Source organism: Chrysemys picta, chromosome 2 (genome assembly GCF_011386835.1).
Source record: "Chrysemys picta bellii isolate R12L10 chromosome 2, ASM1138683v2, whole genome shotgun sequence".
In the NCBI taxonomy this organism is placed as follows: domain Eukaryota; kingdom Metazoa; phylum Chordata; order Testudines; family Emydidae; genus Chrysemys; species Chrysemys picta.
In genome coordinates this window covers 233,260,103-233,284,861 of record NC_088792.1, presented here as the reverse complement: position 1 = coordinate 233,284,861, position 24,759 = coordinate 233,260,103, and the positions used below count along the sequence as shown (strand labels likewise).

The 24,759-nt window shown below is 40.9% G+C and overlaps 1 protein-coding gene across 2 annotated transcripts in view; it reads right to left on the bottom strand.

Annotated features, from left to right (window-relative positions):
* Window positions 1-4,673: 4,673 nt before the first annotated feature.
* The window catches only part of XKR9 (XK related 9), a 29,789-nt gene continuing 9,703 nt past the window's right edge, over window positions 4,674-24,759 (bottom strand). For both annotated transcript variants that reach the window (XM_065582121.1, XM_065582122.1), the window contains 2 exons: window positions 12,959-13,182; window positions 4,674-12,342 (listed from right to left, as the gene is read on the bottom strand). In XM_065582121.1, the coding sequence (XP_065438193.1) occupies window positions 11,699-12,342; window positions 12,959-13,182 (868 nt within the window). In that variant the 3' untranslated portion in view covers window positions 4,674-11,698. The remainder of the gene's footprint in view (window positions 12,343-12,958; window positions 13,183-24,759) is intronic.

The following is a 24,759-nucleotide window of genomic DNA, read 5'->3' as shown; positions in this document are numbered from 1 at the left end:
TACTGGTTTTGATCAGGAGGGTCAAAGCATGGGAACAAAATAACTATAGCAGGATTTAAAAGGAACTCTCTCTCAAGAGAGTCGTGGTAATTGTTTGGGGGAACAAGACCAAGACACAAGGACCCCACTGGGGTGTCTAAAGAAGCTAGGTCTGGCTAGATCACCATCAGGGGATAAGTATCAGAGGGGTAGCCATGTTAGTCTGGATCTGTAAAAGCAGCAAAGACTCCTGTGGCACCTTATAGACTAACAGACGTATTGGAACATGAGCTTTCATGGGTGAACACCCACTTCGTCAGATGCATCAGGGGACAGTAAGATTTTAGTTAAGATGGCCATGCTTTAGACCAGGGATTGGCAACCTTTGGCCCGTGGCCCGCCAGGGTAAGCACCTTGGGGGGCCGGGCCAATTTGTTTACCTGTCGCGTCCACAGGTTCGGCCGATCGTGACTCCCACTGGCTGTGGTTCGCTGCTCCAGGCCAATGGGGGTTGCGGGAAGTGGCACGGGCCGAGGGATGTGCTGGCCACTGCTTCCCACCGCTCCCATTGGCCAGTGGGAACCACGATCGGCCAAACCTGCGGACGCGGCAGGTAAACAAAACGGCCCGGCCCGCCAGAGTGCTTACACTGGCGAGCCGCATGCCAAAGGTTGCCGATGCCTGCTTTAGACTGTTTGCTGTTTTTAAATCTTTTTTTCTCTAAAAGCTTTGTTCCTACTGCAAAAATAAACAATACTTCTGTTCTAAGAGGGCTGTCCTCATATACCACTAGTGACAGACTCTTGAAGGGAAGAACTACAGGAGTCCAAACCCAATTGCACTTGCAGGATAAGAATGATTGATACACAGAGTACTGTAGTCCGGGGCCCAGTATAAGAATGGGTGAATTAGGACATATGTCATGTTATAGTATGACATGTCATATTATATTATGACATGACACTGTAATAGTTGAAACCTTTTGACTGTTATATTTTAGTATAGTATACTATATATTTGAACATAAAAGTAAAAAGGACAAAGTATGTTTACTTTTTTCCCTAAATGATGTGTAAGGCTACGTTTTAGTCACGGGTATTTTTAATAAAAGTCATGGATAGGTCACGGGCAGTAAACAAATATTCACATCCGGTGACCTGTTCATGGTTTGTACTGTATACCCTTGACTAAATCTTGGGTGCTTTGGGGGGAGGGGCAAGCTCACGGCACAGGACCCCCGCTGCGGCTGAGGAGCATGGGGGGACATGGCAGCTCGAGACCCTAGCTGGTACTGGGCGGGGCGGGGGGCACTGCAGCCAGAGACCCCGGCTGCTGCTGGGGATGGGGCAGGCGGCAGCACACGGCCCAGGATCGCGACTGCTGCTATGGGGGGGGGGGGGGGCGGGTGTGGCACCTGGGACCCCTGCTGCTTAGGGGGGGCACAGTGGCTTGAGACTACCTCAGCAGTGGCCAGTGAGGCTGGCCCAGGGGCTGCTCAGGCGGCCCCCAGGCCAGACACACTGGCTGCTGCAGAAGTCACGGAGGTCCTGGAAAGCCATGGAATTCATGTTCCGTGACCTCCATGACAGACTCACAGCCTTAATGATGAGCCTTAAAATTCCTCAAACAACCTCTCTCTTCCTCTGTACCAATCACCCACACTCTCTTCATCCAATTCCTTACTCAAAATGTTTCTTCTGCAATTATCCACTATAGAAAGAAATCTCACTTAAGAAATAATTCTTATTAACATAATAAATAACCATAATAATAATATTCTAACCCTTCATTTTTGAGCTTGCACCTCTACAGGCCAACTTGTCTGTTACATGTATGCAGTGATGTTGGGCTATTTTAGACGGTAAGCTGATTAGTGCAGGAACCATAGCTTCCTCTACACAAGCACCTAGGCCCCAGTCCCGCAAGCTGCTTCATGCAGGCATACTGCTTTGCTCATGGAGCATTGAAATCAGTTGGATTCTGCATGGGCAGATGGGTCTGCAGAGCTAGTGATGGGTGCTATAGAAATGCAAAAAAGAAAAAGTGCCAAACGCACTACAAAGGTTCAATAACTAATGATACCTCTTTGCACCTAATGGAGACAAAGTTTCAAAAGCGGCCTCTGATTTTAGGCACCTAACTTTATACCCCTGGGAGCTGATTTTCAGAAATGCTGAGTCCTCACATCTCCAGCTGAATACAATCAGAGCCACAGGAGCTCAGCACCTCTGAAAAATCAGGTACTGAGCTTCTAAAGCTCAGGGAGGAACTCGCTGAGAATCTGAAAGTAGAAGGCAGCCTGGGTGAAAGTGATCATGAAATCATAGAGTTTGCAATTCTAAGGAATGATAGAAGGGAGAACAGCAAAATAGAGACAATGGATTTCAGGAAGGCAGATTTTGGTAAGCTCAGAGAGCTGATAGGTAAGGTCCCATGGGAATCAAGACTGAGGGGAAAAACAACTGAGGAAAGTTGGCAGTTTTTCAAAGGGACACTATTAAGGCCCAAAAGCAAGCTATTCCGCTGGTTAGGAAAGATAGAAAATGTGGCAAAAGACCATGTTGGCTTAACCTCGAGATCTTGCATGATCTAAAAAATAAAAAGGAGTCATATAAAAAATGGAAACTAGGACAGAATACAAAGGATGAATATAGGCAAACAACACAGGAATGCAGGGGCAAGATTAGAAAGGCAAAGGCACAAAATGAGCTCAAACTAGCTACAGGAATAAAGGGAAACAAGAAGACTTTTTATCAATACATTAGAAGCAAGAGGAAGACCAAAGACAGGGTAGGCCCACTGCTTAGTGAAGAGGGAGAAACAGTAACAGGAAACTTGGAAATGGCAGAGACGCTTAATGACTTCTTTGTTTCGGTCTTCACCGAGAAGTCTGAAGGAATGCCTAACATAGTGAATGCTAATGGGAAGGGGGTAGGTTTAGCAGATAAAATAAAAAAAGAACAAGTTAAAAATCACTTAGAAAAGTTAGATGCCTGCAAGTCACCAGGGCCTGATGAAATGCATCCTAGAATACTCAAGGAGCTAATAGAGGAGGTATCTGAGCCTCTAGCTATTATCTTTGGAAAATCATGGGAGACGGGAGAGATTCCAGAAGACTGGAAAAGGGCAAATATAGTGCCCATCTATAAAAAGGGAAATAAAAACAACCCAGGAAACTACAGACCAGTTAGTTTAACTTCTGTGCCAGGGAAGATAATGGAGCAAATAATTAAGGAAATCATCTACAAACACTTGGAAGGTGGTGAGGTGATAGGGAACAGCCAGCATGGATTTGTAAAGAACAAATCATGTCAAACCAATCTGATAGCTTTCTTTGATAGGATAACAAGTCTTGTGGATAAGGGAGAAGCTATGGATGTAGTATACCTAGACTTTAGTAAGGCATTTGATACGGTCTCACATGATATTCTTATCGATAAACTAGGCAAATACAATTTAGATGGGGCTACTATAAGGTGGGTGCATAACTGGCTGGATAACCGTACTCAGAGAGTTGTTATTAATGGTTCCCAATCCTGCTGGAAAGGCATAACGAGTGGGGTTCCACAGGGGTCTGTTTTGGGACCGGCTCTGTTCAATATCTTCATTAACGACTTAGATATTGGCATAGAAAGTACACTTATTAAGTTTGTGGATGATACCAAACTGGGAGGGATTGCAACTGCTTTGGAGGACAGGGTCATAATTCAAAATAATCTGGACAAATTGGAGAAATGGTCTGAGTTAAACAGGATGAAGTTTAACAAAGACAAATGCAAAGTGCTCCACTTAGGAAAAAAAATCCGTTTCACACATACAGAATGGGAAGAGACTGTCTAGGAAGGAGTACGGCAGAAAGGGATCTAGGGGTTATAGTGGACAACAAGCTAAATATGAGTCAACAGTGTGATGCTGTTGCAAAAAAAGCAAACATGATTCTGGGATGTATTAATAGATGTGTTGTGAGCAAGACACAAGAAGTCATTCTTCCGCTCTACTCTGCTCTGGTTAGGCCTCAGCTGGAGTATTGTGTCCAGTTCTGGGCACCGCATTTCAAGAAAGTTGTGGAGAAATTGGAAAGGGTCCAGAGAAGAGCAACAAGAATGATTAAAGGTCTTGAGAACATGACCTATGAAGGAAGGCTGAAAGAATTGGGTTTGTTTAGTTTGGAAAAGAGAAGACTGAGAGGGGACATGATAGCAGTTTTCAGGTATCTAAAAGGGTGTCATAAGGAGGAGGGAGAAAACTTGTTCACCTTAGCCTCTAAGGATAGAACAAGAAGCAATGGGCTTAAACTGCAGCAAGGGAGTGTGACGGGTTGGATCACAGAAACCCCCTTGGGAGCTGCCACCCGATGTGCCAAGACTACCCCTGTTTCTGTTTTCCCTGCCAGCTCAGGACTCCAGCACCCTGTCTTGCTGAGCCAGACTCTCCCATCTGCTCCAACACGGACCCAGGGTCTGAATCACTTGCCCCAAAACTGCAAGTTTACCTGAAAACAGCTCACAGAAGTGTGCTTGTCTTTAGCACTCAGATGCTCAACTCCCAATGCGGTCTAAACCCAAATAAATCCGTTTTGCCCTGCATAAAGCTTATGCAGGGCAAACTCATAAATTGTTCGCCCTCTATAACACTGATAGAGAGATATGCACAGCTGTTTGCTCCCCCAGGTATTAATACATACTCTGAGTAAATTACTAAATAAAAAGTGATTTTATTAAATACAGACAGTAGGATTTAAGTGGTTCCAAGTAGTAACAGACAGAACAAAGTAAGTCACCAAGCAAAATAAAATAAAATGCGCAAATCTATGTCTAATCAAACTAAATACAGATAATCTCACCCTCAGAGATGCTTCAGTAAGTTTTTCTCAGACTGGACACCTTCCAGGCCTGGGCACAATTCTTTCCCCTGGTACAGCTCTTGTTCCAGCTCAGGTGATAGCTAGGGGATTCTTCATGATGGCTCCTCCCCTTTGGCTCCTCCCCCACCCCTTTATATATCTTTTGCATAAGGCAGGAACCCTTTGTCCCTCTGGGTTTCCATCCCCCCTCACTGGCAAAGCACCAGGTTAAAGATGGATTCTAGTTCAGGTGACATGATCACATGTCACTGCAAGACTTCATTACTCACTTGCCAGCACACACATATACAGGAAGACTCACAGCCATCTGCAGATAATGGGAGTCATCAAGATTCCAAACCATCATTAATGGTCCACACTTTACATAATTACAATAGGCCCTCAGAGTTATATTTTATATTTCTAATTTTAGATACAAGAGTGGTACATTTATACAAATCGGATGATCACACTAAGTAGATTATAAGCTTTGTAATGATACCTTACAAGAGACCTTTTGCATGAAGCATATCCCAGTTACGTTATACTCACTTTTTACCATATTGTTCTAAAGCTATCCCAGTTACATTATATTCACTTATTATCATGTTTTTATAAAACCATATAGACTACACAACGTCACAGGGAGGTCTAGGTTAGACATTAGGAAAAAGTTCCTAACTGTCAGGGTGGTTAAACACTGGAATAAATTGCCTAGGGAGGTTGTGGAATCTCCATCTCTGGAGATATTTAAGAGTAGGTTAGATAAATGTCTATCAGGGATGGTCTAGACAGTATTTGGTCCTGCCATGCGGGCAGGGAACTGGACTCGATGACCTCTCGAGGTCCCTTCCAGTCCTAGAATCTATGAATCTATGAATAAAGCTGGGCACCCAAAATTAAAGACCATGAAAATTCTGCCACATGTTAGTGGTGGTGACAAAGCAAAGTAGAACTATGTTAGCCATTGTTCTATTGTCTACTTGTATGGGCAAAAGAAATTGGTATGGATTATTTTATGCAATGCTAAAATTTATAACCCTGCAACTCTGACTTCAGGAGTGACTTCAAGGTTCAGTACCCTGGCCCAGAAGAGATCTACAGTACATAAGTATTTTGCATCTCATCATGGCCATTGTCGGATGCTATTTTCCAGGTTGAAAAGTATCCTTTCTTGTTTCCCTTTTGTCACTCCTCACTCCTTTTACAACCCAAACAGCGTGACTAACTCCTGTAAAAGGCTAGCAGTGTTTGCCTGAAATAGTCCACCCTGGCAGCAAATATTGATCCTGCTGGGAAAAGATGAAATGGGTTATGTTGACTGAGGCATATGACTCATGCCTGCATCTGAATAACAGGAGGGAATGAGTGGCTGTTCAGAGAAAGAGGCTCTAGGATATGGCCTGAGAGCAGTCCTGATGAAGAAACTCTAACAGCAGCCAAGCCCAGAAGAAGGTTGGAGCTGAACATCATCTTATTGTAATTCCTTTGTTAATAAAGCTAAACCATGAGAAGTGGGTGAGTTTCGGCTTCATATAGTGTGTTAGCTGTGCTTGTAGAACAAGATGGGAACACAGCCACTTGTATTGTCCCATTCATATCCCTCTCCGCCTTTCATCTCTATACCTTCTTCTACATGCATGTCCCTCTACACCTAGTAATCCTGCCCTGACCTAGCCCACTTTGTCTCCATCCTCTCCTCCATCAAGACCTTCATGAGTGCCCAGTTCTTTGAAGGGGCAATGGGACTTGAAGTTACTCAGCACTTGGTTCTCAAGGGTTGCTCAACTCCCTGCAGAACAAAATCCTATAACATATTTTTCCAGGAAGCCTGTAAACCCTAGCTCTCATCTGAGTGTTAGCAAGACAGACAAATTATCATAATTTAAAACTTCTGAAAAAACAAGACACATGCTAAACTTCACCATAAAATCATTTAGTTGTTTTTTTGTTTGTTTTTGTTGCATCTCAGTTTGATCCCTTATGTATTTGTTGTTTTCCTACTCACTTGTTAGGTGCCCGGCCTGCTGTTGGTACTATGTAAATAAATAAAATCAATAACAGCTAATAATACTAAAAGTGAAGGTCTTGTATTTAGATTTTCCAAAATTATAAAGTTAGAATTTCTAGGGTAGAAAATGTGACTTTTACCCCTTCTCTCTCTCTCAGCTTATTCTGCTTTACTCATCTAAAGCTTTGTCTTCTGTAGGAAAAAAGGTGTATTCTTACCACGTATTAGCTAAGATAGGGTAACTAACAAATCCTAGTGAAGACAAGGCAGTTTGTAATTTTAACTTGAATTAGCAGGTGAAGGTAAACCCTGGGCTTCCCCTCCCCCTTGTGTTTACCTCAACCTTGTAAAAACTACAAACTGGCTTGACTTCACTAGGATTTTACCGTGTGTTAGTTACCATGTGAGCTAATATGTGGTAAGAGCAAACCTTTTTTTTTCTAGTGAAGACCCATCATTAGTGTCAATCTGCAGTCATATTCAAATATTGACTGCACTGTCCACCTGCTTTATGCTGCTGTGACAGTCCTGACAACTGAGTAGAAATCTGTAACATCTAACTAATTTGCCAGGAATAATAGAATCAAATTAATAGATAAAATGAATGAATAAATGGCTATATGCATTTGCCAGGGTTCAGTCAAACTGCATTACTCTGTGAAAAGGCCAGCTTTTCCAAATGGGTTATAAAAGACCATATGAAAGGTGAAGGGGTTGGGGGGAACGTAGGAAAAGCTTATGGCTACTACCAGCTTGTGCAAGCCCCCAAACTGCGTGACCAATACTAGAGATCTTGCTTTTCCCACCGTTTTTGGGTTTGTAAGACTTTATGCTGAAAAAGAGAGCTGCTGCTTTAAAGTCTTAATATAAAAAGGCTAGTGTCTGGATGTAGGGCTTTTAGAAAGAAATATATATGGTACCAGTAGCAAGCAAGAAAGGGAATGAAGCACTCCAAAGGGTTAAAGTTAACTTTAGTCTTACAGTGATCACCCTCTGGTACTGTGCAGTCATAAATTTCCTCTGTTTATAGAGTGTTTTTGATGGCAGGCAATTCTTTGTTGAAAGTTAAGTGCTCTTTTATATGAATAAATAAAGAAGGCTTTGGTTTGAACGAATACATTATTTTGACAAATGTTTATTGGAAACCCAATTATGGCTTCGTAAATCAGTGCTATCTGTGGTACATCAGGTGAGCTCACCAGTGCCACCAGATGTCACACTGGATACCAGTAGGGTAATTAAAACAATTTCATGGCACTCTGTCCCTCTTCCCTAGGTCTGACAGTAGTCAAAACAGGAAGAAATTGTTTATCTTTGATTTAACTTATTAAAATACTTGTTGCAAGATGTCATGGCCATACTTAACAGAAAAAAAACATTTGTTTTCAATTTGCAGTTAGATTAAAATGACAAGGTCAGGCACAATGCACAAGCCGACTGACAAATGAATTTTAAGAGCAGCCCAAGAGAAGGGAGGGAGGAAGGGATAGATTAGATAGAAAACACATTGTTTGAACTTTATCCCTAGGAGAATTTTTTGGGATTTTTTTGAAGTGGCCATTGCTTCTTTAAAATGTGTGTATCATTCATATGTATATTTCTTCATTTTTGGGTGTCCTCAGCTATGTTCATTCTGATTTAGTATTAGCAATAGGCTCCGAATTCACAAATTCCTTTATGACAATGGAACTCTCAAATCAAGAGAGGCAGCACATCTGAAAGGTTGGGAGCATACTTACTGCATAGACTTTAATACCTTGTCTTCTTCTTTCCTGATTACAGTTTTAAAAAGGCAGAAATTTCTCTGATGAAGCGTATTCTGGCAATCCACACTTGCCACCAGTAGGGAACACAAGATTGAAGTAAGCTTTACAGTAAATATGTACATCTTAACGCTAGGATATGGGCTAAATTTGTACCCACTAGAACTTTATGGGATTAAAACGGTGAATGAGACCTGATCTAATTAGTACGGTGTAAGGTGATTATAAGTGACCCCTTTCCCACCTAATTTCCTGAAATGTAAGAGGTGGATATTCAGAGGCACAGGAAGAAAGAGGATGGAAAAGGTGATTGGAGAGTGGCACAGAGCAAGACAATGCCCAAAAGCTGGAAGGAAGGTGAGGAGTACAATGTCTTATTGGGAATTAGAATGATCAGCATAACTGAAAAAGAAAGGAGCAAAGAAAGAACAGGGTTTACTTTCTGCTGTTTTTTTTCTCCTAGAACACTAACAGTATACTCAGCCTGGGATCTAAAAGTCAAGCTGTAATTTTTCTGCTTGATACAGCTACATCATCACTGGTAATAAAGATTCTGTGGACTAAATTCAGTCCTCGGTTACATCTGTGCCTCTGTCACTCTATTCAATGTCAGGTTTAGATGAAGGCAGAACTTGGCTTTGATGATGTGCACACACCAGGATGGAATCTAGCACCCTCTCTCATAACTATGTTGCCTCTGCAAAGCAAACAAAATAGTGCCATAAAAGTAGGGGAAACTTCTCTTTGCAGACATGGCTTTCAATACACTGAGGCAATAAGGGGGCCATTTGTACATAGTTATTTTTTATGACCGTAACTTCACTTTGAGTATCATTGATTGTCCTGCTAAGTCCCAGCCTCAACAAAAAGTCCCACTCTATAGTTGCCAGTAGGTGGAAATGTTTTCTGACTGCCAGCCCTGTAAACTCAACTTGCTGCACTCTTTCTTTCCTGCATATCACCAGGAATGAAGATTCTGCAATCCAAAGTATGCCCTCAGACAGTGACATTTCTGGAAATCCATGTCTTTTGATGGATTTACACAGATGTAACTGACTGACCTTGTAAGTGGAACTTAAAAACAATTTGGTTGATGAGACAACACAAGGAAAAGAATCCAGCTCTGTCTCTCTTAGGTGTGTTGGCTCTGCAGGGCTAACAAGAGTAATATAGAGTAAAAGCTTATTGTAATCACTGCAGTAAGCCAACATGACACAATACACACAGGAAATAGCTCTGCTGCACTTCAAGGGATTTAGATCCACCAAAATGTCAGGCCTTCCCCCAAAGTTTAAGGGACACGTGCTGGTCAAACAGACATTTTCCTGGTATCACCTATTTACCGTCTGAGTCTCTTTTCTCAACTTCAGTTTTCTCCCTGCCCCATTTTCCCTGCTCCCATGATGACATTATTTGGATGTGTGAGTCCTCATGGAGGAAGGAAAGAAGGGAAGGGGGGTGAGGAACTGAGGAGGGCTGAACAAGTGACTCTATAACTGAGCTAAAAGCCAGCAGCTCTCAGCTGTTTCTCCCGGTTTCATTTAATAAAAGGCTCTGGCTATTCATTTACTTTCCTTATGCAACATATATTAAGCATTTCAAATAACTATATTGAAAGGTTGTCTGGTTTCACTGTAGTATCTGGCAAGCACCTTTCTAGAAAAATTCATTATTTTGTGATTTCACATCACTTCTTGGCGAGATCCCTATAGCAACAGTACATTAGAAGAACTATTCTTCCTTTCTCCAGTGGCAAAGGCAAACTTGCGTCATACAAGGCCATGTAGCTGTATACCAGGACTCTAGCCTTCCCTATGCTGAGACTAAGGCTATGTCTACACTACTGCGGGATCAACGCTGCTGAGATCGATGCACCGGGGGTCAATTTAGCGGGTCTAGTGAAGTGCTCTCCGGTCGACTCCGGTACTCCACCGGGAACGAGAGGAGTAAGGTAAGTTGATGGGAGAGCACTTCCCGTCAACCCAGTGCGCTGTAGTCACCACAGTAAGTCGACCTAAGCTATGTCGACTCCAGCTACATTATTTATGTAGCTGGAGTCGTGTATGCATCCGAAGAAGTGGGTTGTAGCCCACAAAACCTTATGCTCTAATAAATTTGTTAGTCTCTAAGATGCCACAAGTACTCCTGTTCTTTTTAACTTAGTAGTGTAGACATAGCCTAACACTTAAAGCATTAGATCTAAAAACCATTGGGAGAGAAATGTTTCAAGGGAGATATCTCTTCCTCTAGGTGAGATTCCTGCCTTCAGCTATTAGCTATTTAGGCTGCAGTGCTGGTATAATCCAGGTCTGCAAGCTATTGGCATCTGAAAATCCACACAGGGTGTGTGGGAGGATGAGAGCACAGCAATGAAACAGGAGGGTGTGTTACCAGAGCATCTGTAAAATATACTGATTGAGCACATCTCCCCAAAAGCTTTTTCTGGCCAGGTTCCTATTGCACTGCGGACAAATTAAAGTTACTCTTCCCTGGTAGAACTCCCAGGGTAGGGCTGTGGGTTTGTAGCTACTCTTCCTAGTGAATACATGTACCTCTCTCAGTGGGAGGGTAAATCAATCCTCTGTGATCCCTGTGTTCAGGTACAGCTAACATATCACAGTCCTTGGTTATTTTAGATGAAGCTCAGGCCTTTCCCACTGCCAAGTAAGGAGATGTGAACCTTGTTTTGAAGAGAAGTACATTTCAGAAACAAAAATGATGTCAACAGTAACTTGATTTGGTTTTATATTTCCTACATTCTGTGTGGAAAAAATAAAACTGGGTTTGGGTGGGAGGGTAGGATTGGTTGTTTGTTTTGCCTTTACAGGGGCTATTTTTGTATTTTATTTATTTTGCAAGTGATGGAAAAACACCAATATGCAGAAGTGCTTAGTTCATTTTATAAAGTCTTTGCTTTGTAGAGTAGTACAGCAGAACTAATAATTATTCAGAGCTGATAAGTACTACCATTCCCATTAGCAATTATTTTACTTGAAATGCTCATTGCAAGTATGAAAAGTAAAGACAGAGTAACTAACAGTCCCCCAGGCAGTATTTGCTTTGATTTGCACGTATTTAAAAATTCACATAATTCTATAATGTTCATGGCATTATGAAATTTCTTATTCTACTGATTTCTTCTTCTCTTTCTCTTGCTAGTCCATCAACTTTATCTGAAGCACTCTCTTGTTTGAAATAAATAGTGGGATGGAAAAACTTATAATAAACAATAAGACAAATAATACCTAACCCCAGAGTGAGAACAATTGTGATGCTCACAAATGTAAAATATAATTGCTCAGTAACTGAAGTCTTCCAGAACAAACACACACACATTATGCCTAAGGTTACAACCACATGAGTGGCATAATAACTAGAAATATACATTTTTGTTTTTTTCCCCTTGACATTAAAAAATGTAAAAATAAGAATGATCCCAACAACAGTCCTGAATAAAAATTCCATCCTTTTAGATTTGCAAAACGTAGTGTGTTGCTTCAAAGTCCAGCTGAAGCCCAAGGTCCAAAGAAATATTAGCAGAACTATACTACTTATGATATTTAATAGGGTGACCAGTGCAATACTCAATATCCAAGAAGTCAGTGTGAACAGTTTATACAAGAGGTAGATTAACTTAGGAGGCACCCCAGAAAATTGATTATTATCAGGCAGAGATTTTCGTAACGATAGCTGATAGTCAAGAGTTGACCAGGAAATGCTGCAGAAAGATGTGATGATGGAAGCATCTAAATAAAACACAAGGATAGATGTTAGTTCCATGGAAAAACTTCATATATTTTTACGTAAACATTCTTTATATCTGAGAGGAAGAATGGTCCGATTGTTAGGGCACTTGTGAGACCCAGGTTCAATTCCTTGCTCCTCCACTCATTTCTGTGTGACCTTGGGTAAGTTACTTAGCCTTTCGATGCCTCAGTTCCCCATCTGTAAAATGGGGATAATAGCACTGCCCTACTTCACAGAGGTATTGTGAGGAGAAATATATTAAAGCCTGTGAGGTGCTCAGTAATGGGAGCCATAGAAGTACCTTAGATATCTCCCTATTCAATAAGCGAAAACAAGATAGACTACTCTGAAATTATTCAGTTGGTTACATCCATTAGCTTTCACTTATCAAACACAATACAATGTTATTGTTAAATATTACTATTACATATTACAGTGAAACTTTTCCCAGAGTTTAGTAAAACAGATAACCTAATAGAGGAGGTTTTTAATTAAATGTTAAATAAAATTGTACTGGGATGTGACAAGGAATACTTTAAAGTGTTACCTAATACTAGGGATTGCCTTCTTAGTGGAGATTTAACTATATTCAACTTTCGAATGAGAGAGACTTACACTGACTGAAGGCAGCCTTGTCATGCTCCATCAGGATGTAAATCTGAAGAATGAGCTGGGGTGTGGTCTCCAGGAAAGTCTTAAATACCCTGAGCATACTAATATCAGTCACTGCATCAATGGCGCATTTATGAATGATACTGGCAGGGCCCCCAGTAAGTTGATCTCCTGAGCTGTTTTGTTTAAAAGCAGCCTGGTAGCCAACTTTCAATGCAAACCAATACCTACAAAGAGAAATATATATATATAAATTTGGTTATACGGGGTTTATTTTAAAAGCACTGTTCTAGAAAATAGTAAAAACTAATTAAGATTTCAGCCATTTTGTTCTTAGTTCAAATTATCATTATTTGTTTTTAATTATCTTTGAATGGAATCCTTTATTTCTTACTAATGCAAAAATGCACATTGAGGTTAATGTTAGTGATGGGTGCAATCTAGGAAACTAAATTGAATGGAATGAGATTGGCCTGAGTAAAGATCATAGGACTGAGTTAATTAACTTTAATTTCTTTAAACACGATATATTTCTGAATCTCCCCTTTGCTGCCTCTTGTCTCCTTCTCTTTAGGATGACACTCTGATTCATTTTGCATGCACCCAAATCCCTAGATGTACACATGCAAACTAGAGATTGTGCATACATGAAACTATGTGTGTATGCATGTATCCCTTAACATGCACGTCAGCTGATTTGCACATCTACATCAAATTTGCACATTCTTTTGTAGCTTCATTTTTTAAAATCTAGCCCTAATTCTTTAAGCTGTTTCTTTTCTAAACACCCATAGAGACTTTCAATATAGAAAATAACTCTCAGGGGACACATATTTCAGACAATGACATGATCTGGACGGTGTCATATGATAAATCATATTCTTTGTCAGATATTGAGGGCATATAAATGACCTCTCAAAACATTTCTATTTTCTCCTTAAGGCTATATAATCGTTTCCTTTGAAAGAAAACTAAATGGAATGATACATTATACTGGAGCTAGTGAATCATGACAGATTTACTTTCTGCCTTGCAAACTACCTTTTCTGTTCAAGATATCTGTATTGCCATGTGGGAGACCTAGGTTTAATTCCCAGTACCAAGTCATTTTTTTTCAGCCCTAGAGGAGTTGGCAGGGCTGTGGAAATAGAGTGCTTAGCCTTAGCCCCTTGAGAAGGGGGAATACTAAACTCTAGTCAAAAGAGACACCATCTGGATATTTAAGGAAGCAACTGTGATCATCTGCACACAGAAATCTATTCAGTCCTCCTTGGGGAAAAAATGATAGCTGCAAGCAGATGTAGGACCAGATCCCCAGCTGGTAAATCAGTGTAGATCCTTTGACATCAAGAGTTACACCTGTGCTAGATAAGGATCTGGTCCATTGCCTCCAAAGTGGAAGTTTAAAGTAGGGTTGGGAAAACCCTGCAGATAGTAGATATGGTGAGCCAAGTCTAAAAGAACAGGTTCTAAGGGCTAATTACCTCATTTATTTCCTGTGGAATTGTTTAGCAATAAACAAAGAGCCTTTCAGAACCAGTTAGCAACGAACATACAAGAAAGAACATCCCCTAATAAGTATCCATGTAGGCCTCACCCCTGTCATCTTTCAAGGCAAAGTAACAATCTCATCCACTGAGTGCTTGCCCAGTGATTCATAAACATAATCATAAGTGATTCATAAACATCTGGTGTGCAAATTGCTGAAGAGAGACCATTCAATTATCATTGATTCCACTTTCAAATCATTGGAACTTCCACTTGCCTTGTCCAAAGAACCTATTCTGACTCCACTATTGACAAAACAGTGGAAAAACAGCCATTCCACTAGGGAATTAACCTTTATTGTGCCTACTTTTTTGGTGTTGTGTCCAGTGGTTTAGGGTTTTCCTGAGAAGGCTGGTTCCAGCTCTGAAATATATACTAACGGTGAACAAATCTTAGAAGTTCAGATTAGGCTCAAAGTAGCATCCAAAAGTTTGGACACTTGTCTGATATGTTCAAGCCTCTTTGCTTTTCAAATCAGACTGTAAAATACACCCAAAAAAACCCTCTTGACTCTATTTGTGCCTGAAATACCACATAAAAAAATAGGCTGTTTTCAGAGATGCTGAAATGCCATAAACTTTCTAAAGCTCAAAAATATTCATATTTTGAGGTTAGTTTCCTAATGTAGCCAAACCACTTCACATGATTAGAATATACACCCTCATCACAATGCCTTGTGCACACAAAAAAAATGCTGCAAAAGTTATAATTTAATTTAAAATAACACAAGATTTATAATATAGACACCACTCCCCTTCAAAAGAGAGCTGTTTGGGAGCAGAGAGATAGCGTGTGCAGCATCTAAACCTTTTGCAGGGCACCTATTCAAGTAAATAATTTCTACTATACTCTTCATTGGACACATGCAGAGATCTATTTATCTGTTTTATACTGCTGCCCATCACCATAGTACTGAAACTTTTCCATGTAAAATTAATAGTGACATTCTGAAAGGATTCTCATGCGGGGTAGTTTAAGCAAATCTCAGACTCCTTGCAGAGTTGTTCTGGGGGCTTCCAGTTACAAGGCCCAAAATTCCAAGTGTGACCTCTCTCCCTACATTTGGCCAACTATTCTACAGTGCTAGCTGGGGGTTCACACCAAGGACATGGGTGGGGAAAATAGTGATTGTTTACACAAATGGTGAATGCATCTGAGGACTGAGTTAAAATGGGGAAGCTACAACCACACCTGGCTGCTTCAGCAGAGAGTGAATAGGCATGGAAACTGAACTTCCCTTTTCACCAGTGTAGGTGGGTGATCCCTCCAGGTCAGGGGTGAGGCACATTGGTGGCCTGCAGTGCTGCAGCGCATGACAGATTTCAGTCATCTGAATTTTAAATATGACACCTTTCACCAGCATTAAGGGCCAAATCCTGCTCTGTGGCCATGGAGGATACAGGTCCTATGACAATGCTGTGCTTTAACAGAGGAAAAGGAGAGAGGCAGGGTTTGAACATCTATGCCACCTGCCTGCTGCAGTGCTCTGCTTTGTGGGGACTCCCTGTGTCCCAGCAATGCACTAACCATTGTCCCCAAAGAAGGCAGGGTGTACACCAGCCTTGGGGCTAAGCATTGCAGCAGTCACAGCTATGGAGCAGCTACGCTACTACTTCATGGCCTAGAGGGCTGATTCCATGCCCTTCTCCTTGCAGAGATCCTTACAATGCAGCCTTGACACGCAAGCTGTGCACTACTTCCATGATTTGGCTCTGACTCCATTACTTAAAAGAAAGAAACTCACAGGTGGAATTGTTTTCTTGTATTACATTTGTTGCATATTTATTTTACTGTGTGCTGAGTAATCTCCCATAAATAAAATCCTACACTGCTTGGCAAAACATCTGTAACTTTTTCAAGTTATAAAACAATTAAGAATGCAAACATCTGGTTCTTGCCTCCAAAATGTAAACATCTGTATAGTTTGCAATGTTTTCAAGAAAAACTGTTAAAGTAAATCAACCTGTTACACACAGTCAACCATCAGAGCCTGAGTTTGTCCAAACACCAAGTAAAAGTGCAAATCTGATGCACTGAATATGAGCTCCAGAGCTCAGTCCTGGGGGAGCAGACGTGGTACGAGGTGAACACCTCACATGTTGTTAAAGGGATTCCTCCAGAATAAGGTGTGTACTGGATATTATAGAATCATAGGACTAGAAGGGATCTTGAGAGTCATCTAGTCCAGTCGCCTGCCTCATGGCAGGACTAAGTATTATCTAGACCATTCCTGACAGGTGTTTGTCTAACCTGCTCTTAAAAATCTCCAATGATGGAGATTCCACAAACCTCCCTAGGCAATTCATTCCAGTGCTTAACCACACTGACAATTAGGAAGTTTTTCCTAATGTCCAACCTAAACCTCCTTTGCTGCAATTTAAGCCCATTGCTTTTTGTCCTATCCTCAGAGGTTAAGAAAAACAGTTTTTTCCCTCTTCCTTTGAACAACCTTTTACATACTTGAAAACTGTTATCATGTCCCCTCTCAGTCTTCTCTTTTCCAGACTAAACAAACCCAATTTTTTCAATCTTCCCTCATAAGTCATGTTTTCTAGAACTTCAATCATTTTTGACGCTCTTCTCTGGACTCTCTCTAGTTTGTCCACATCCTTCTTGAAATATGGCACCCAGAACTGGACACAATACTCCAGTTGAGGCCTAATCAGTGCGGAGTAGAGTGGAAGAATTACTTCTCGTGTCTTGCTTACAACACTCCTGCTAATACATCCCAGAATGATGTTTGCTTTTTTTGCAACAGCGTTACACTGTTGACTCATATTTAGCTTGTGGTCCACTATGATCCCCAGATCCCTTTCTGCAGTACTCCTTCCTAGGCACTCATTTCCCATTTTGTATGTGTGCAACTGATTGTTCCTTCCTAAATTGAGTACTTTGCATTTGTCCTTATTGAATTTCATCCTATTTACTTCAGACCATTTCTCCAGTTTGTCCAGATCATTTTGAATTTTAATGCTATCTTCCAAAGCACTTGCAACCCCTCCCAGCCTGGTATCGTCCACAAACTTTATAAGTGTACTCCCTATGCCATTATCTAAATCATTGATGAAGATATTGAACAGAACCGGATCCAGAATTGATCCCTGCAGGACCCCACTCATTATGTCCTTCCAGCATGACTGTGAACCACTGATAACTACTCTCTGGGAATGGTTTTCCAACCAGTTTTGCACCCACCTTATAGTAGCTCCATCTAGGTTGCATTTCTCTAGTTTGTTTATGAGAAAGTCATGAGAGACAGTATCAAAAACTTTACTAAACTATCAATTACCTATTCTCTCATGATAGATTTATTAGAATGTTCATAAATTATAAATATTTTAGCATCCATTCTGGCCATTCAGGCAGCTCATTTGAATATAAAGCTTACACTTATATAATTCTTGAAACAACCCAACATTTCATTTAGCACCTGTAGATCTGTATATGAGCTGAGTGCCATAAATAGACCGACATGCAAAATCAGGTCTATGAAAAAATTTGCTCATTACAAAATAGCAACTACAGCTGTCAGCGATCTCGGCAGTTTAATATAGTTTAAAAGAACAGATTTCATCAACTATGTTACAAATGATACCTCACTTTACTAAAAGTGAAAGATTTTTTTTTTTAAATTCACTCTTTATTCTGTTTGTTTATAATATGGACTCCCTCATTTTGGACAATGAAAACATATTGTCAGTTTCACTTTCTTTAAAGTTAGTTCCAATCAATTTTGCTTTCAGTTTCTTAGCTCAAGGTTGCAATATTGGGAGGCAACACTGTAGGAGAGTGATTATTTTTAAAAATATATATTTCCTCATTAATTAAAAATATATCCATTAAAAACATTTATATTGATCTTAGATTTGTAGGGGAGAAGTATTCACACACAACCTAAGTTCTAGGACAAATTTGATTTGGTCATGTCTCTCCTATAGGGCTAAATATAATCGTGCTATTTTTAAAACAATAACTGTTAAATAATATCTTTTTATTATTCTAGAGTTTACTAAGAATTTGTTACTTGACAGACTACAGAACAGAATGTTATACTTTATTTACTCCTGAAAATATCACACGTCTGCCGTAAGTATTCAGCTGTCAGTTACTGCTTCTAGAAAGCGCATTCATTTTGATAGAAACTTGGCAGGGGGGGAGGGGGAGAGGAGTGGTTCTGCCTTTGTGATATTGTCTTCACAGGCTGGAATGGAAATATGCTTCCATTCCAAAGTGTCTGGAACAGAAGGATCTTTTGGATTCCACTCTCCATCTTCTGCCTTGAGCAGAGAGCAGGATTCAAATCAGACAGCTAGCTGTGAGGGCGCAGAAAATCACTGTGGAATGTAATCTCTGCTGCTTTATTTCCCACTGTGATCTCTGATTGACTATCTCCTTTTATTTTAATAGCAGTTTCTAATTATTTTTCACGTTGCTAAAATCTAAGGGCCGGGTCGGTCATCCCCTACATTGGGGAAATCTGTGAAAAAGGCAGGAATCTTTGCTTGTTTCCACTCAAAATATCCTCTTCATCATTTCATCAGGTGGGCCTGTTCTCCTATGAAACTGGCCTCCTAAAACCATGGCAACATGCACAGGTCAGGGATGCCTGTATTTATTGCTTTGTGACATCCCTGGCAGCATACCTGCTGCTTCCATAGATATGTGCCTTGAAGGATACAGTGTTGTCAATGACTCCATGCTAGCTGCTTCTCCTTAAACCTTAAAGGGAAGTCATCTCTTCTGTATGTTAATCTTCTGAACACTAAAAAGGGGCAGTTTAAGTTCTCAGTAGTTACAAAACTAAGTTTGTTTTGTTTGTTTGTTTGAAGGAAAATACCCCAAATAGTAAACATACACTGGTAGAATCTGAACAAATACATATTATTACTTAATCTCTAGTGCAGGGGTGGACAAACTACGGCCTGGTGGCCACATCTGGCCCTCCAGATGTTTTAATCTGGCCCTCAAGTTCCCGCCGGGGGAATGGGGTCCGGGGCTTGCCCCACTCCAGCGCTCCAGCCGGGGAGTGGGGTCGGGGCTAGCCCTACTCTGCACAGCTCCCAGAAGCAGCAGCATGTCCCCCCTCCGGCTCCTACACGTAGGGGCAGCCAAGGGGCTTCGCACGCTGCCCTCGCAGCTCCCATTGGCTGGGTAGGGGAGACATGCCGCTGCTTCTGCGAGCTGCTTGAGGTAAGCGCCACCCCTGCCCCCCTCCTGCCCCCAACCCCCTGCCCCAGCCTTCACCCCCCCCCCATAGCCAGATGTGGCCCTCATGCCAAAGTCTGCCTACCCCTGCTCTAGCGCAATTAAACTATTGCAGCACCCATGTTAACATCCTCTCTGAAATTTGGTCTTATAAATCCTCTACTTTTTAATGTAAATTGCCTCCCTGACCACCAGTGGAAAAAGAATCATTTTTCTTGAAGAACTTCTTGCTATTTGCATGAGTTGCTTGAGGTATAGCCGCCTCTGTTCTGCATTGGTGTTGCCTTGTACAAAATCCATACTCGTAGCAACAGAGCCTTTTGAAGTTTTGCTCTGAAATTCTCTCGTCACTTTTTGTAAAATGCCTTGACATAGTCCAGGGTACCACAAAACACACAAACTCATTCCAATTCCTAATGGACTTAAAAATTCAGCTTCATTAAAATGATTTTCCAGATGCGTCTGCCCCTGTTCAGACAAATGTTTCTTATCCCTGATTTTACATATCAAGAGACATGATGGCAGCTGCTAACATAGCCCTGTGCTGTGTCACAACCAGCTGCTGAAGTTCAATCTTTCTCAGGTATCCTGAAACTCACCTAGACTCTGATCCAGAAAACTGCTCCAGATAGGTGGACCTCTGAACCCATGAGTAGGACTGCTGGAATTAATCACCCCTTTCCTCCAGCATTCACTGTTAATGCTTTGTCCTATTTGTGTTTATCACTGTCCTGTTGTCTGATCTGAAGCCTACCAACATCTATGGGAGCCTTTCCATTGACTTTACATGGGCTTTGGATCAGGCCGCTAGTAGGTAGATTATGTCAGCTCTTGTTAAATCACCAATAATTGTAATAATTTAGTTCCATTAAAAAACTATTGAGAATAAACATTATGTTAAAGGAATTAAATGTTTACAATTCTTTCCATTTTAATAATCTAAGATCTTATTAGCAATATAAACAAGGATTTTTAAATATATGGGTGACAGAATACACCCCTGTATTCATACCCTACACTCTATTGTAATAATCTTTGTACAAGGTATGCCTTTTAAGGTATCATTTGAAAACTCATAATTTGCTGGTCAATTTTGTCCTCATAAAATGTGTATCAACATTGTATATGAAGTTATAAGATTCCCCTGTATGATGTTATTAACACATGTTCCAAAACACACAGCCTGCCCAGGCAGAAGTCAGCAAACAGGTCTGTCCTAAACAAAGGAATGTGTGCTAAGCAGTAAACAGGATCATCAAGCAGGAAGGGAAAACAAAGGAAGCTCAAACAGATGGAAAAAATCCAGTAGGGAACATCCTTCCACATAGACTATCTCCTGTTTCTCAGCTGGAAATGTTTTTCAAGAGCGACAATGAAACTATAAAAAGGAGGGACAAACACACCAAAGGACCCCTCTCTGCCAGCCCATTGCATTCTCTGCACTTGATAAGACAAAAGAAACAGCCATTGGACTCTGGGGAAGGGGTCCTTGTAGATAAATCTCTGATAATTTTCATATGACTTTACATTGTGCCTCTTCATATAACCTTGTGGTGGGTCTACCCACGTGTGACCTCTGTTTTCATGGGACTTTGTATCAAAGCCTCATTTAGAAACTTTGCATTGCCCTTGGTATAATATTATAGCCCCTAAGGATAGAATAAGATAGAAGAAAAAATTATTTTTGCTAGCAGTAGAACAAGAGCTCTCCCCCCCCCCTTAATCAATTGCCCTGTTGAATGAATGAGGTGTGGATGAGCAAGGCATGGAAGGCAGCACCTCCAGACAGCCTCAACTGTTGGAGAGGGGCTGGGAGCCAGACCCAAGGACAATAAAACGTGTCAAGTGGGCTCATTAAAGACAAGCAGACATACCGACGGCCTCGGGGGGTTAGAAGCAAGCACCTTCTTTTGGAAACACCCTCTTTGCAGCATTGGTACAACACTCAAAAGAAAGCAGCACAAAGGACCAATGGACACAGACACAGAGTTTGAATCTGGTATAGATTTGCATAAGAGAAAAGCTGCTATAAAAGTAAGGTGTCTTGCAGAGAACCCCGGGTCTCGTCTTGTCAACATGGGAGCATCGATCCGGATCGGCAGAAGCCCGGCTCCACCCCTCCCCCATCTAACTCACCTGGCCAGTGAAGTTAAGGGGAGCAACTAATTGGTAACAACAAGACGGAGTGTGTTTGTGTGTGTGTGTGAGTGTAAGTGTAAGATATTATATGCATATGATACAGTGTTAATAAATACACGTATTACTAATAAATGTGGCGTTTTGCCTTATTCCCCCTGAAAAGATCCTGTGCAGTACTTTAAGTACAACATCCTGACCTGTAGAGATTGGTCAGTAATCTTGCTGGAAGCATGTGGTGAGAAATTTTGCTTGAATCTGATATAGTTTAAGTTAGATACTAGAACACATTTTTTCTTTATTTTTCTTGTAACCATTTCTGATTTTTATGCCTCATTACTCATACTCAAAATCTCTCTCTTTGTAGTTAATAAACTTGTTTTATTATTTGATCTAATCCAATGTATTTAAATTGAAATGTTTGGATAACTCCATTTAAGGTAATAAGCTGATATATTATTCCCTTAAAGGAATAACAGTATTACTATATTTGTACTGTCCAGAAGGGGGCTGGACAGTAAAGGATATATATCTCTGTGGGGAATCTGAGACTGGGAGTATGTTGAGGTCACCCTGCAGTATAACTAAGGCTGGTGAGTGGCAGGCTGTAGTTACACAAACACATCTGGGAGTGATCTGCATGCTGGAAGATGTTTGTGAGCAGTAATGATTGGAGGCTGCAGCAGCAAGGCATTGTAAGGCACCCCAGACTGCAGGCCAGGAGAGTAACAACCCCCACCCAACACCGATCTGGAGCGCATCCTGGTATGTCACAATATGGTTTTAATATTTATTGTTGTTAACATTTATATTGAGATAGCACAGCAAGATTCAGCCCCATTGTGCTAGGCATTGTACAAACATATAATATTCCCTGCCCCAAAGAGCTTACAATCTAAAAGATAATTATCAGGTGTCTGAGACAAATGACAACCAGTGTGGAGTGTGGAAGAAAGGTAACAAATAAATATTATAGGAGGTGTGTAATACTTAACCACTTCGTAGTAGTGATCACAGCTCTCCACCTGCTTAGCCATTATTAAGTTGTACTTAACAATGTGAATTACCACAGAGGTGAGTTTTGCATAAGGACTTGAAGGAGGACTAGCTATTTTACAGATTTTCACGGGGAGCTTTTACCAGCGCAGGAGGGGAAGCATGGGAGAGAATGTGGAAGTTCTTGTTGGAAAAATGGAGAACCAGATGGTTGACATTGACAAGAGTGAAGGTAGGAGTCAACTTTGTAATAAATTAGGTAGCATGGTCAGTCAGGTAGCATGAAGCAAAACTGTGGAGGATGTTGAAGGTCGGGAGAAGAGGTTTGTGTTTGATGCTGTCATGGCTACAGGGCAAATTGCACCTTAGACTCCTTTTAGTCCCTCTCAAGTGCACCCCTTAGCTGACAAGCCTGGCTTCCAGCATCTTGCTTTGGGTAGAATCATGCGGAAGCAATCACTCTCAGGCTGGATCTCTGGGCTACAGCCCCCTAGTTCCCAACCACATTAACAACACAAGCCCAAGTTGTTTTTTGGCATCTGTAAATTACCCTTCAGGAGTCTGTAACAGCAGTGATGCAAAAACTTTGTCTTTGAAACCATTATTTATTCATTCCTCAAAAGGTAAAAAGTATTTAGGAAAATTGGTTATCATACTGAAAGGCCTGGGCAGATACTTCCTTACTTAACCTCTCTATCCATAGCTCAAAGAGGTCCAGCTTATTCCCATTTCTGAGTTGGGAGAGCCAGCCTGTCCTGCTTGCAGTATACTCCCTCTGTCAATCTGGGTGTCAGATTCCATTTGTTGACAACCCATTCCACACTTCTCCTCCCTGAGGCCAGATTGTTTTAGGTTTAGGATTCTCTTTGATTCTGTGCACAGCCTTGGCAAGAATAAACCATTCTAGCCTGGATAGAGCCAGATATGGGGTATTCCCCAACAAATAGCTTTTCCATTGCTTTCTCCAGGACTCTTATCTGTGTCACTCCTTTGCTTCCTGCTAGTTTCACCCTTAGCCTCCTTTGATATAACTCCTGGCAGTTAAGCAGGTTAATATCAAACATAACCCGATGAGGATATATTTATTTTAAAAAAATACACCTAATGCCCTCTTTCTCCTCAGAGAAGGGGAGCCAGAGGAGGGACTTAAAGAAGAGGTGACAGAGCAATGAACCAAGAAGATGATCTTAGCAGCAGCATTTTGAATGGATTTGAGAGGGGCAAGAGTATACAGTGAGAAGAGGAGGGGCCAAGGACAGAGTCCTGAGAGACTCCTACCAAGAGAGGGAAGCTGATAATGTCCCTTTAATACTGAAGGATAAATCTCAGTATAGCTAGACAAATCCACCAAATATATGGGTTTGCTAAGAAGATAAAAACTTGGCCAGACAGATAACAGGGACATTTCTAGCCCAAAATTAAAATCTTGTAAAAACAAGCTTTTATAAAACCTAACACCAATTTTCAAAATGAAAACAATCCTTTTAAAACAAATTAATATTCCGCAGCAGTGTTAGAAACACTAACATTGCAACAGGAAGAACATGAAAGTAAAACTGACTGTAAACAAAAGTGAAACTTATTGAAAGAATATATGAGAGGCGAAAGTAAAGAAAGAAAGTAAACAGTGATAAGTAAACCGGATCTTAAAAATTATTTCACTCTTAATAATCTAAGGTTTACAGGTAAAGAAAGTTGTTTTAGATTTTTCAATTGGCATAAATGCACCTTTTTAGAATGTCCACAGTTTATAAATGTATTTTAAGAAGCATTTAAAATTAGCATTTTCTTCTATGAAGTACATGCTAAAGCACATAATTATAGTGTCTTTGGCAAGTCTACATTTTCCCAGCAAGAAACCTGTTACTCACAACAATCATATCCGTAGATGGATTAAGATCCAGAACCTCTGAATTTCT